This window comes from Nilaparvata lugens, chromosome 2 (genome assembly GCF_014356525.2).
Source record: "Nilaparvata lugens isolate BPH chromosome 2, ASM1435652v1, whole genome shotgun sequence".
NCBI lineage: Eukaryota > Metazoa > Arthropoda > Insecta > Hemiptera > Delphacidae > Nilaparvata > Nilaparvata lugens.
The window spans coordinates 8,933,940-8,949,774 of NC_052505.1; the positions used below are offsets into that span (position 1 = coordinate 8,933,940).

General features: G+C 32.5%; 1 protein-coding gene across 2 annotated transcripts in view; it reads left to right on the forward strand.

The window, feature by feature from the left end:
- LOC111064078 (tolloid-like protein 1) overlaps positions 1 to 15,835 on the forward strand; it is a 72,061-nt gene that overhangs the window by 35,323 nt on the left and 20,903 nt on the right. For both annotated transcript variants that reach the window (XM_039420484.1, XM_039420485.1), the window contains 6 exons: positions 5,126 to 5,258; positions 6,822 to 7,046; positions 8,258 to 8,377; positions 9,235 to 9,383; positions 11,187 to 11,382; positions 13,217 to 13,339. In XM_039420484.1, the coding sequence (XP_039276418.1) occupies positions 5,126 to 5,258; positions 6,822 to 7,046; positions 8,258 to 8,377; positions 9,235 to 9,383; positions 11,187 to 11,382; positions 13,217 to 13,339 (946 nt within the window). The remainder of the gene's footprint in view (positions 1 to 5,125; positions 5,259 to 6,821; positions 7,047 to 8,257; positions 8,378 to 9,234; positions 9,384 to 11,186; positions 11,383 to 13,216; positions 13,340 to 15,835) is intronic.

Here is a 15,835-nt window from a genome sequence, read left to right on the forward strand (position 1 = left end):
TAACAAGAAATCGGCTTCAAATTTGTAACATGAACGACCTATACTATGGGATATCTTCTTATGCTATCTTTTCTCTATGATTTGGCGAGTACGATCCTACAAGGCATCAAATCTACAACATTCGAGTACGATACTACAAGGCATCAAATCTACAACATTCGAGTACGATACTACAAGGCATCAAATCTACAACATTCGTAGTATTCAATCTGAAATAACAAATAATTGAAAACATCAGAAGATTCTAAAAGAGAATTTCTCATGATACGATACTAGAGGATTCCGATGAAATTATATGATTATTGGGTATCATAAACAGGAAAATGTTGGAGGACGGGGAGACGAATTTCGAAATTCATGTCACGCACCCGTTTAACGGTGAACGGGCGTCCACTCTGCAGTGGGATCACACTCAGTGGACTGGTTTAGTGGTTGAGGGTCGGTTGACAATGGCTTTGCGAACGATCAGCCACCAACCATGCAATGACATCATCGGTTGGGGCGCTGCGCTGGCACACCGTAAATGTGTTCGGCACATTAATTGTCACAAACGTGTTGGGTCCAATGGCAGTCACCACTGCTCGTAACACTAGACAGACCAACTAATGCCCAAGCGTAGTTAGTGAGCGCGCAGACATGCCAAATAATTATAGGCCTATGTGTCTAGCTCCCAAATTGACATAATTTCAGTTTGCAGTGCTGAATTTTCGTTATTGTATTACAGTTATTATAATAGAATGAAGGTATAGCAATCCACCAATATTTCTCAGTTTCCAGAGTTGTTCTCGTGTGATAAATGATACGAGTATTTCAAAGTCATTTCCAAAATTAATTGCTGATCATATAAACAGAATATTTTTGTGAAAAAATTGAGTTTAAAACTCATGGAGTATTCAATATCATTGTCTCTGTACTCCCTACAAGAGTTTACAGATCACACTGTAGGTTTATGATTGTTGTTTATCAACTCTTACTATTTCTATAGGAGGTGTAAGACTGTTTTCTACTACTTTTTATATTATGCTTGTATTATATTTACGCTGATCCTGTTGTACCTGTACATGATTATGAATAAAGATTTTTTCAATGCGAATGGAAATACTCTGTGATTTTCTCTACACAATAAAATATAATAATTGGAAATACTAGGGATAGTTTTTTGTAGATTTCTAGTGCCGTATTCACCTTGACCAGTAATTGCGAGATCATTGAGTGTTTTTTGTTGAAGTTTCCTGAAAATGAGCTCAAGTATGGAAAAACGCTTATGGGAAAAAGACGTATTTCCTTGGAGAACTGGATCGGTATCTGACAAGCGAAAGCTGAGCTGAGAAGCTTGGCACATTGGGTTGATGAAATGTAACAATTTTGGCTAATAAAAATATCGCATACCTGTTACCTAAACTACACCTTGTTTCTTATCATGAAAATCCATTCACCTTCAGGTTTTCTATCTTTTAAGGCTTTATCTACAGTTTCATAGCTATAAAAGATAATTATAAGTCCAGATGTCTATGTTTTTGAACAGTCTTAGCTATACCCAAAAACGCCCTTCAAATACTCATCGAATTCTCATTTTTTTAGCGTTTTCAGGGAGTGGGAAAGTTCTCAAAAGAGAAAAAATATTCATTGATAAACAAAGAAAATGTAGGACAAGCAAGGGATTTGTCTATTCTTTTTTGAAAATCCAGAAAATGTATTTGTTATAATCGTTTGAGAAGTTGATTAAAACTGTAACTTAACTTATTGGACATTCTTTATTATTTTAAAATTAACAATAATAGACAATTTTCCCTCTTATTTTTTGAGAAATCTCCTTTTAAATTCACTGCTACCTTCAATTCAAAATTTTCTCCTAATGTCAGAACTTATTATTATTCTTTACACTCCAGTTACCTAGGCTTTTCAAATGATCATCTAGCTACTAGTCGAGAATCCTACTATTTATCAATTTCAAATTTCGTATAGGCCTATAAGCATCGGCGTTCATTTGAGTAGAATCTACAGTAGGTAACTCTGAACAGTACAAGTCGAGGTACTTCTTCAATAGCGCTATGCAACTGTCAGTGATCAGTTATTCTCTTCCGTCTGTTGAATGACCATTTAATTCTGACATTGACAAGACAGTCTGTACATTGCATTATTGTCTCGAAGATAACCGCTATCAAAAGACATGGTCAAAAGACTTCAAGTGTTCTCCTTTTGCGCTATCCCTTTCTCTACAATTTATCGCTATTCTTTTTTCTTTTCCCATGCATTGATCTATTTATCTTCTCTAACAAATTTGAGGCGTGAAAGGTCACGAATGTATTGTGATATTAACTGAATAACTGAAGTAGGAAGAATTGAAGTATCAACTGTCAACTTTATCGTTCGTCTATTATATATATATATATTATCATATATATATATATATTATATATATATATATATTATATATATATATATTATCATATATATATATATATATATATATATACATATATATATTATTATGTCTATTAGAAACATCCCTTCTCCTATTAGCTAAACTCATTCTAATTATAGTTTAATGGGGCTATTATTTTGGTAATATAAGGGGTTATATTAGGTATGGTATTGAACTGGTAATTCAGGGTTGTGAGAATGATCAACTAATTCAAAGTTGACTTAATAAAATTAGTTAGACATTATGGTAATGAGCTGGTATTATAGTAACAATTTATAATGGGGGAATCGCTTGGTTTGCGAGAGGCTAAATTGATCTAACTCTATAACTCATGAGTAAAGGAACTATAATTTAAAAGAATAAACAAAACAGATAATATATTGGAGAACTAAATAATCGATTTAATTTAATTGAAAACTCAAAGTTAAAGTGGAAACTGGAATAAAATATTAAGAATACCTTTTAAATAAACAATAGAATAATAATTTTAATTATTCTATAACAATTATTTATTTTATAACAATAAAATAATTATTCACAGGATTTGCCTTCAATAAAAAATCTATAAATAATATATTATCAATAAAATTGATAATATAAGTAGCTTACTGAACCAGGAAAATGGTGTCTCGGAACAGAGGGGTAGAACCACTACCTCCGTAAACAAAGCCGTAGCGCATTCGTGTGACGTCATCACAGTTAGGGCTCCTACACCAATAAAAATTCTTTGATTTCAGCTGATCTATATCAGCTAGTGTTTTTATTGGTGTAGGAGCCCTAACTGTGATGACGTCACACGAATGTTTACGGAGGTAGTGGTAGAGCCGGGCCCAATTATCTGCTGTAGATAGTTCCAGGTCCCGTCCTCGTAACCGACTGCCAAGAGGCATACATTTTCAGTCCAATTTTACTTGTCATGAATTTTCACCGTCGTCGACACTTTTAATCTTTAAACAATGGATGCTCTTGGATTGTGAAAATTTATGTCAAATAATCGGCTACAATAGTGACCGGTTGCTAAATTAACTAGTTTTAATTAGTTTTCCTTTATCATAATTTTCTATTTTAATCATATTTCAATGCCTCAACAACGTCTATCTTCCATCTCATAAGAATAATTTGAATTCTTGTTTTTTTCAAATAACAAAACTGACTCACGTTAAAACTGGTATATTTTTCTTTTTTCTCCCACAAAGCAGTCACCCATCTAGAAGTATCTAACCTACAATTTTTGGACAATACATTATTCAACTTACTAAAATCCACATCTTACAGAGCAAATAAAATCTTTGAAATCGTCTATTTCCATAGTCTATTCAAACAAAAGTCATGATATCACAGCTTCCACTGAGTCAATAATGTTCATCACATAGGAAATGAGAACCAGCGAACAGATAAAATTCATCTCAATTCTCAACCCCCTATCCATAAATATCCAGAAGTTCATTTCCATTTTTATTCATTGTTCTTCCAATGTTTGTACAGGAGAGAGCAGGCTAATCTCAAATAATATAGCAGCGTATTATTGGATCCAGCCTTAAAGCAAAGTCTGGAATTCAGCCGGTTATGTTAGCACTATGCGTTTAATTGAATTTACTTTGAACATAATTCAATTACAGCCTTGTTTCCCTTACGTAGTGTATGGACAATACGGTTTACTACACCCTCTGGCTTGTATATATGTGCAAGCTGCTCTTTATAGGCTGCATCACACATGTGTGTTGAGTATGTAATCATCTCTCTCCTGCCTATAATATATATATACGGTATTAATCCATCAGCATCAACTACGATCATCAAATCAAATTTCAATGCACCGAGGAATTTTGCAGTGCCTCTAACCCAGTGAAGCATGGGTATTCAATTAGAGTCTATATATAGTTTATAGGTTGAAGTATAGTAGGCCTACCGATACCGTAGTTATAGTGGTGGAAGTGGGCGTTGAAACTATGATGGTTAACTGTTCGTGATGGGAATCTATTTTGAGAGGAAATTGATTTTGAGAATCTAATCGAGATCACTCTCGTAATCTCAACGATTGTCTCTTAAATAAAGTTGAACTATTAATCCAAATCCCAGATGGAAAAATAGGAATCAGATGGAAAAGGAAAAATGTAACAAGACTTTGAGAGAGGATGGAAAAATAGGAATCGGATATAATAGGGAGAATTGAACAAGACTTGCACATCAGTCATCATGAAATGTTTATTCAACTACTGTAGTTGGATGACTATGGTTATTCAACCACGGTAGTTGAATGAACATTTCATAATGACTGATTATCAAGTCTTGTTCAATTTTCCCTATTACATCCGATTCCTATTTTTCCATCCTCTCTCAATGGTATCTAGATCCAGAATCCAGAAGAAAATGTTTATCTATAACGCCTATTCTTGTTTTGAAAGATTGAAAGAATTATAACGTTGGTAGTCGGAATGGTGAGTGAGTACTTTCTAGTTCATTATGCTATATATTGAATCAAACTATTCCTATTCATCCTTTTCCAAAATTCATTATATTGGAGTGCAAATATATGATTCATAATCTAGACTGTTGCTCTCTTCCAGTCTATGGTATATGATTCACCTAACTCTGCCCTCCTAGGTAAAAAATAAAGACAGCGATTCTATTTTATTCTATTTGTGATTGTATTGATGAATTAATGAATTTTTAATTGTATGAATGTTTGATTTTTTTCAGGGGACATTCTTAGACACTATACAACCTATAGATTACACTGGAAGAGGACTCAAGAGAAGACCAGAGATCGGTCAACGAATACGACTTAGTGAGGGAGATATTGCACAAACCAATCTTCTGTACAAATGTGCGAGTAAGTTAAGATCAGCTTTTTATCGTGATCCGAATTAAATCTCTGTCATCAAATACAGAAAATGCATGAACAAGACCTGTCAACAAAGCAACATAATTTCATTAAACATCGATTCTGCATTGAGTTCAATAGATTTCATCTCAATTCTAGTTCCAATAGAACGGAACAGAGTTTTTGGTAAAAGCCACTTTTCTAATAATTACTGGATAGGGGTTTCACAAAATTATACGGGCTCAGCGCAAGTCACTCAGATATGCTGGAGTGTTGCCGCATGGCTAATAAGCAGCGAACGCTGCCAAACGATGGTTCAATCGGTTAGCCGGCTGCGCGTTATCCGAACTCATTTGGAACGCACTTCAAAATCGAGGCTAGTGTTTCATGATTAGCTCGAGATTATTGCTAGCGAGATGTAGCATTCTGTTTCCCACTCTGGCTTGCCAACTAGGCTCCCTATCGTTTCGATATCGAATCGATATAAAATATAGTAGACACATTTAAATGAAATTTCTCTCAATTAATAAAGCTGAGTTTCTCTTTTTATTTGCATTGCTGCGTTAATTACTGACATTTGCTCTCACATTTGAACAAACACTGCTGTATTTATTCGTATTGAAAAAGCGAAATGGAAACGTTGAATGCCTCCCAGTACAAATTAATTAACTCGGCTGAGTTCGTAGACTGTAGAGAATTAAAAAGGTGAAAAAGTCTCTGATACGTTACGGTACCGACATTAAAATTATTACATTATTAAAAAAATCCTTTGAATATTCGACTTGGAAAATGTTGTTGATTTAATCAGTTAGTCTACTGCAGGCACGTATGCAGAATTTCGGTTCTAATGCTGGTGGAGGGGGATGGAAAGGGGTTAACAAACCCCTTTCCTTTTTTGGAGAGTGATAATGAAGACTTGGAGTGAAGTAGGGACTCTGCTTTCTGATATTTTGTATGTTGTAAAATAAAAACAACAATAATAATTCCATGGTATTATTAAAAACGATTTGAACTGACTGTGAATCCCAAGTCATATAGGCTACGTTTTTCCCGATAATCCAATGATTTTTTTAGATCACTTACTTGATCAATCTATAGTTTTCGTCTAAGCTATTGATTTTGTTATCAATTTTTTGAATTACCAGTTAAACATGTAGAAAATTTATTAATAATGTAGAAGTAAAGCCAATAAGCGGAAAAGCAATCTTTCGATTCTATAGAACTTGAGAAATTTACATGATAATTAGTTTAGAGCTCCATTTAATTTATATATTTGATATATCCAGATATACATTATATGTTGAAGGAATGAACTTTATTCTATCCTATTCTACTCTATTTTTCAAATCAAATAATCTTTATTCACAAAATAAGTAAATACAGCAGCAGAGACAAAATATACATAGTGAATATTTCTCACAAAGACAAGTCTTGGTGTGGGGAATGAGTTCCGTGAACTGCATTATAATAATACATAAAGTAATGTATAATTATTATAATAGTTCTTATAGTAACAATACAGTTGAAGATTTAAAAATAATATTCTTTCCAATATTTCTATTCTATTTACAGAGTGCGGACGAACATTCCAAGAGAACTCAGGCTTGATAACTTCCCCACAGTACACGAATTCACATCTACCACACGAGAGTGATCGCTGTGAATGGAGGATCACTGCTACACACGGTGAAAAGGTTGTCTTGAATGTCACTGAGATCGATATAAAGAAGTCGAATAATTGTCGCACGGATTACTTGGAAATAAGAGATGGTTATTGGCATAAATCGCACCTACTAGGTGAGAATCCAAAAAAATTATGTTACGGTATCTGTTAAATTGTTTTTTACTATAAACTGTAATGACTGGTTTCTATAGTTGTGATGAAGAGACCATATATGCTATAGAGATTGATTTATTTATTTAATTTCCTTTGCCAGGTCTGAAGAGACCTATTGCAATCATCAAGTTACAGAAATACATTAAAAACCGATAAAGAGAAAACAAAACAAAGAAAAATTTCGAGTAGTAGAATGATTATGTTTTTAAAATGAGACCAGATACTAATACAAAAATAGAGACCATTTATACAGAAGAGACTATATACTATAATGAAGTTAAAGCCATGTTAACTTCATCAATCCCTGTTTCGAGCAGGTCCGTTGTGATAGCCCAGGTGTGTATACTTAACGCCTGAACATAAATCTTGGAATAATTAATTTATTTTTTTCGTTTATTATTAAGTTTTGAAATTTTTTAGGTCTAACCTGGAATTGTTTATTCAAGACGTATTATATGCTATTAAGCACATGTTGTTCTTCTACCAGCTCTGTTGAATTTTCTTATGTTAAATAACTGATGATGCAAAACAGGAATAGATAGAATAATCATTATTATTGTATGATTTACTTTACAATCGTTACAAGATTCGCCCTGAAGTAATAGCTATGAAGAAGCTAAAATTCAAGTTTAGTAAAATCTAGTTAGTTTCCTGTTAGTTGGATTGTTATAAATTTGTCAATGGTTCAGTCTCAGTTCACTAATTAATAATTATTATTAAACGAAAATCCCAATTAAATGCTATAAATCACCCCGAAGACTTCTACTATTGAAAATATTGACAACAGGGTAAAGAGATAGATGGAAATTCGATGAGCGCTACCAAACAAAAATTATTTGTCAGCCCGGGAATCGAACCCAGTACCTCCTAATTGTCAGTCAGGAATGCTTACCCTTTATGGTATATGGTACCCTAATTTTTGTATGTTAGCGCTCATCGAATTTTCATCTAGCTGTTTACTCTGTTGTCAATACTTGCAGTAGCAGAAGTCTTCGGGGTGATTTACAGCATTTAATTGGGATTTTCGTTTGATAATAATCATTCATTAATTAGCATTTGAACAATAATGCAACTTCCAATTTATTTCCATCTGTGACTAATTAATCGGTTATTTTGTTTGGTCTTATCTTTATTATGAACTTATTTCTCAATCGAAATTGATTTGTTTCAGGAAGGTTCTGTGGCAGCGGAAGAATAAATGACTCTATAATATCCACTGGAAGTCGAATGCTGATTACTTACGTCACAACCGCTGGAAATTCAAATAAAGGATTCACTGCCAACTATGAGGGTAATGCAAACTGTTCAATATTACATAGTAGTTATATTTTCTTTTTATATGTTTCATAGTTCAAAGTGGATCCAGAAGGTGATGAGTGATTTTTTATTCCAAACATTAATTCAATTTCTTATCCAATAAAAATTATTCATATATGATTTATTCATATTTCCCAGTTATGAATTATTATGACAACTTATTAGGCTCTTGTATTACTATTTCTCAATAGACCATTGCATTAAAATCCAATACTGTCTCATTATAAAATATGTTTTGTACCTACTACACACTTCACTTTTATTTTTTATACTTCTGGTATATTTCACTTCTGCAATCACAATCCATGATATATGTAGAATATATAGCTCTCCAAATATTATAGAATCTACCATATTGCTTTATCTATAGCTGTATTAAACAATTAACAATTAACCATGACAATCAAAAGTCAAAGATGAATATAATTTTTTAAATATCATGAAGTTTATTATCTTGCTTATCTTCTACCAAGTGCCTAACTAGATACGGTTCTTGTCAACATTCTAGAAACAAACTACATTGAATTTTCATACAAATATGTAGGCTATTATCTTGTTTTTTCTTGCAAGTACTTACCTATCTAGCTACCATGACTGTCTTGAAGCAAATTACTTTAAATTTTCATACAGAATACTTCTAAATAAGATGTGAATCATACTGTACCATGTAATATTTTTATCGATGTATTTGTAAATTGCTCTCATGAGTCGAAAAATGTTATGCATTAATACAATATAGAAGGGTACTGAATGTGATTTTTATTTCATTTCATTAATTGTAGTAAATCTACAGAGAAGAAGTGAAAATACTTTGAACATTATTTGTTGCAGCTGTATGTGGAGGGGAGCTGGATGTGAGCGAGGGAGGTCACCTGGAGTCGCCTAATTACCCCGAAGACTATCACCACAACAAGGAGTGCGTCTGGAGGTTGACTGCGCCCCCCGATTACCAAGTGGCACTCAAATTCCAATCCTTCGAGGTCAAGTAGATTGCCATATCCTTTAAAATATTGGAATGTATATTGAATATTCAATAAATATTTCATATTCTTTAAATATTATAACGAATTCCAATGAACATGTCATTTATGCAATAAAAGTTCATAATTTATCGAGGTGAAGTAGATTGTTATGCAAGGTTCATCTATAGCACCGTCACGCAACACAAATCCTCTCAAATATTGTAATGGATTTCAAGGACCATTCAAAGTCTATGATTTATCAAGGTGATGTATATTAGCCATACTCAATTATTTTATCCAGCGCACCTTTAAATATCACAAATTCTCTCAAATATTGTAATGCATTTCAATGAAAATGTAATTCATATGAACAAAGTTCATCGTTTAATTGGTTCAAGATGTAGTTATAGCAAAAAACCCATTGTGATTGATGCTGTTTTTGTTGACGAAACACTTCTTAATAGATCAGTGTTAGTTTACTTGAGTTGGGTTTGAAGATAACTTTGAAACACAGTGTCTAAACCATAACTCATTGTATCACCATAATGGAAAGATTTTATGATCTCAATTTTACTATAATTCATTGAATTTTCAATGCTGCATTAGATGAGAAAGCCCTATCCATTCACTTTGCGGTCCAGAGTTTATTTAAGAAGAACCCGTAGGAGGAGTATGGAAGAGGAAAATAATATTCGCATAGGGAAAAAATGAACGATGAACGATAAATAATTAATAGCCTAATGAAGTAGCCTAATATTAATATCGTATAGTGGATTTTACTTCCGCAGCAAAAAAACAATATGAATCTTTTAAAACAAAACCAGAAATTATTATCTCACCAAGTAAGCAGGGTCAGTTTACAACTAAGATAGGTAGTAATCAATTGAATAAAAATAGCTCCATTAAAAAATTTAGAATACAAATCTAAAAAGTTTGGTATGAGCAATTGTTTTAATACAACTCTGCTTTATTCAATCGAACCCAAAAGTTATTTCCACCCTGCAGAAAAAAACAATTCTAGTATGATTATCTTTTGTGACAATTGTTTTTATAAAAATTGTTCAATATCTGTTGAAATATCGAAGCCAATTTCTAAAGAATTGAAAAAATAACTGTCACACTGTGATGCGATTTCTCATATAGCAACTAACAATGACTCACTGTGATGTGATTTCTCACAGTAGCTAGTAATAATGGAGCTAGTAACAATACATATAATAATCTTCTCCTACTACAGTGGTCTAGAGAGTCTAATAAGTATGCTACTTATTAGCATACTAATAGATTAATATTACATAGCCTATATGATATAAGATAACATAGCCTACTTATTAGTTTCAATACCATTGTAGTAAGAGATGATGAATAGGGTTCTAAAATCACTTCACTTATAAGGGCTACTTTATTCAAATTAATGAAAACAATATAAAACTTGTAGTACCCTTTGATTAAAAACTTTAAAATATTTAAACGACTAGTTTTGACCTACTTTGGCCATTTTCAAGTTAAAATAGACATTTTATAAGTTTTATATTGTTTCTGTTAATATAGGGTTCTATATAGATTATTTACAAAATGTTTGCATAGATTTTCAACTCATTTATACTATGGTCCAAGTATGAGTTGGTATAGTAGAGGCTATATAGATTGAAGTGGATTTAAACTCTTTTAACGTCATAGCGAAAGCTCTATAACGATCCCAAGCTGGAGTGAAGTGTGAATTCCATTTTTATTTTTATATCAAGTGTGATTCCAAGTATGATTTTTATTTTTCTTGTGATTCCAGGTAGAGAATCTGTGAACTCTATTTTGTGATTGCAGGTAGAGAACCATGACAGCTGTGTCTATGACTATGTGGAGGTGAGAGATGGCCACACCTTGGAATCGCCTCTCATCGGAAAGTATTGTGGCTACAAACTTCCTCCTGACATACATTCTTCCGGCAACCAAATGCTTCTGAAATTTGTGTCTGATGGATCTGTGCAGAAGGCTGGATTTTCTGCTGCTTTCATGAAAGGTATTCCACCATTTTGTAGCCAATCAATTCAAATAATGATGATTATTCAATAATAATGATAATTCAAACAGATATTATCTTCGTTTTTTCTCTGTTAGAATAAGATGAAGTCATATACCGGTACTCAAGGTTTTTCAAAATGTTTGATTGGTTAATAATCATCTCCATGATTGAGGCACTTAGAACCAGAGGGATGTAAGTGACATTTTCTAATAATATGAGTTAAATAGCAAAATGCGAAGATGAAACATATATTTATTTGGTGGCAAAAGGATTTAAGTGAACTAAGTAACAGATGCTGCATTCTGGTGGAGAAAAAAAATACTACTCACAGAAATGGCCCATCAGCTGAGTGGAAGAAGGATGCAAGCATGCTTACATCTCTTTGGTTCCAAGCAAACCCACGTTCAGCTGACATTATTGTTGCTTCAAGTTGACTTTTTACGTTTTTTAAATATTTTTTGACTTAATTGAAGTTTAATCTCTAGTATTTGTATTTCGTTTTTAATTTTTCATCTTTTTTGACATAATTACAGTTTTTTTATTCAAATTAAGATTTTTTATAACCAACCCATAATAGTCTTGTCTTTCAAAGCCAAAGGGGTGTAAGTTACAACTTGGAAGAAAAAAGATGTAAGTGCATGTAAGTTTTTTTTTAAATCATTATTATAAAAACAAAAAAATTGCCAAACAAATATTAATTACTGTAAGAAATAGGGGAAAAGTTTGTAATTATCTACCTAATTTTACTTAATTTTTCTCATTATTATGGAATTTTATATTAGGCTTCAACTTTACAGGCTTTTTTCTCAAAACTTGGTTTGGATCACTTACATCCCTTTGGTTCTTACATCCTCAATTATTAATATTGACACCATAACCAAATTTTCTTCATATTTTACATTCATTATTACGGTACTATTTGGGTGCAATGGTTGCCTGAATGAGTAACATATTCATGAATGCAATAAAATAAATTCAAGACTATATAGTAATCCTTCAATTTTATCCTCAACTGGAATTGCTTTATATCTTTTTTTGACAGTAGCCATTATTCAATACGGATTTGATTGGTTTTTATACCAGTGTGCTTAGGCTACTAGAATGTGACTACCAATGTATGTTACCGTTACTACAATTCAACTTTTCACTAGGCTACATACATTAATTATTGATCGAATCACACAGTCATCAGTCAAATATGCAGTATTCGAAATATACTGAATTCAAGCGAATCCAGTTGAATATAATGAATTATCAAATTGATTAGCCTAAGAATTATTGTTTTTGACAATCAATATCTTTCATTTTATTGTAAATTGAAGCCTCTCCTTTCTTAGAACTCTTCGCCAACATAATTAAAATATGTTTTGAATGTGTTTCTTGAATGGCTCCAAATTTTCTTAAATAACTCAATATTATTCGTTACAAGTGGTGATTGAGTGGAATATCTCTAATCAGTTTAATAATTCAAGCCATCTAAATTCAAAATTTATAGTTTTCATGTTTATTTTAGACTAAAATTTCATATAAATTGTACATGTGAAATTCTAAATTATCTTGGACTTTGTCACCTATAAGTTTGGAAGAAAAATAGCTCAATGACTACCTTTATTATTCTATCCACCATTGTAATTACATTAGTGTCATTTGCATTGTGAAGAATAAATATTATATAAGGCTTGAAGTTTGAAAATTTTCGTGTAGCTGGATTTATTGGATTATGAGACTAGTGTTACACTGTTATTATAATCTTACTTTTTTCTTTTATCACTATAATAAGTCAAAAGGCAGAAGCTGTAATTCACTTTGATTATTATTTGTTTTATTTTAGAATTTGATGAATGCACCTCACTAGACCATGGATGTGAGCATCACTGCATCAATACCTTGGGTGGGTATGAATGCGCTTGTAAAATTGGTTACGAGTTGCATTCAGACAGTAAACACTGTGAAGGTAAGCAAGAAATCATTTTATACCTGAATCAAAAAAAAAATATATATATAGGATACAATATCATGTTTCCTATAAGGAATTATTAATATTTTGTAGTTTAATATTCAATAATCTCGAGTGCAAAATATTTATCTCAAAACCAAGACAGACATAACATAACTGTAGCTCGTTTTGTCCCATAGGCAATTAAGATTGAAACACTAATCATCTTGGAAAAACGTTATTATTCAAACATCAGGGTTCTTCAGTAATAACATTACGTTTAACTATAATGATTTTTAATGTGAAATAGAAGCGATTTTGTCAGTTCCACATAATTTTAGTGTCATCATAATCTTGGTAATATCGCTCTTATTACACCTTAATATAGAGAAATTCTACAAAATCCTGTGTTCATCGTGTAAATAACAACTTTTCATTGAAATTCATTGCAATATTCAACCATGGAACAATGAGCAGTTCAACGTGTAGTAAGTTAAATTGGATTCATGGAAAAATTCATGATTATCTTGATAATCACTGATTTACATTTTTTCTGACAAATATGCAAGATAATATAGCCTACAAGTATGAAAATCTAATAATCATTTAGCATTGGTACTTGATTTATTCTAATAGAACTACCTACTTCTAATAAAACTCAAATTATTCTATTCAACTTAAACAATTGATGTGCTGACTACTATTTTTGTCAGTACCGCTTAGTGTCGCTCTCAGCGCGCTCATTTTAGTTAGTCTACTCCAGCCACTTGATGTGTTAACATGTATTTTTTGCAAATAAAATTTCTTTTTAAAAACTGAGTTTTAATGAACGTGAACGTGTTTGGCGCCCGAACAGGGACCCTGAAGAGTTTTTCGTGAAAATTTCGTGAAAATTGTGCTGTTCATTTAACCGCCAGTTTATATTGATCAATTATCAATCACAAGTGATCGCGGAAAATTCGAAAGTCGGGGTCGCAACTGATATGAACCATCATCGAGACCGTCAAGTGGAAGAGTGACTCATCAACACCAACAACCAACAACCACCATCCTGGGGAAGAAAGGCAAGAAGGATAGCAGACCAGACCATAAGCTTCTTATCGATTACCGGCCAAGGTTAAGATCGTACCTGGCTCTGGCTGCAGCTGTATCCAACTCCACAGTTCAAGGTAACACGTCTTCTACATCTACAATCAGTGACAGTGAAGATAACAGTGAAAGCACAATGGATAACCCCCTTATTTCAAGACCAATTGCGAAATATCACCTACACATAATACCTGAATATACAGGAAACCCAATAGAACTACTTAGCTTTCTTGAAGTTGTCGAAAAATTGAAAAATGACTACTGTAATAATCGTATCGCGGAAGCAGCAATCATTGGATTCTCCTTCACTATTGTAAAAACAAATTACATGGACCTGCTAAAGATGTAATCCTCAACAGTACAGTAGATGACCTCTCAAATTTGATTGATGTTTTGAAAAACAACTTTGCCGATAATAGGACAGTAGAACAATTAACTATGGAACTGCTTGCTATGAAATCACACCAAAAAGAACACCCTATTCAATTCATAAATAGACTGCAACAAAAAGAACCGTGATTATCTCAAGACACAAACTCGATGGACTAACTGGTCCAATTCTTGAAACTATCTCATCTCAGTTGGATAAACAAATTGTAATGATTTTAGTCGAAGGAATCAACCACCAGCTTGGAGCTCACCTACAAACGCTAGGAATCAAAGACCTCAGTGATGCAAGACAGGCTATTATCAATAAGAGTAGTGCTTATTTGAAACATTTAGGATTTACTACTGATGTAACACAAATGAATCAAACTTTCAGTAAATCTGAAGGAAAACAAAACTCGTCAAATTCCAATCAAAATTCGCATCCGAAAAATTTCCATCAGTTTCAAAACCAAAACAATTCAAATCAAAGAAACTTTTCTCAATCTCAAAATCGTAATTTCAATTTCAATCAGAGAAATTTTTCTCAACCTCAAAATCATTTCAATCAGAGAAATTTCTCTCAGCCTCAAAATAATTTCAACAGAGGACAATCCTTTCAAAGTAGATTTCGTAATGGACAAAGTTTCCAAAATCACAACTTCAATCGTAATCCAAATGCAAACTTCAATAATAACAACCAAAATTTGAATCAAAAATCAAACGATGTGAGCATGAGAACAGTTTCCAACTTTCAAAAGTTTCCAGTTCACAATATTGAATCTTCTGAAAATGAGTTTTCCGAATTTGAAAGCATGAATGCTAGAATGAGTTCTATGGAAAATGCTGTAAGTGACCTTTGCGAGAAAATGAATCATTTTTTAGAAGTAGGCTCGAACAACAATCCAAAAACGTAGTATTAGATTTGAATACGATCTCTCTTGATTTGCCTCATATTCATTACAATGATTCACGAATTTTGATCGATACAGGTAGTAAATATAATTTCATTAAACCTCAAATGGTTTCTCCTCAGACAGAAATAATTGATTGTGATTA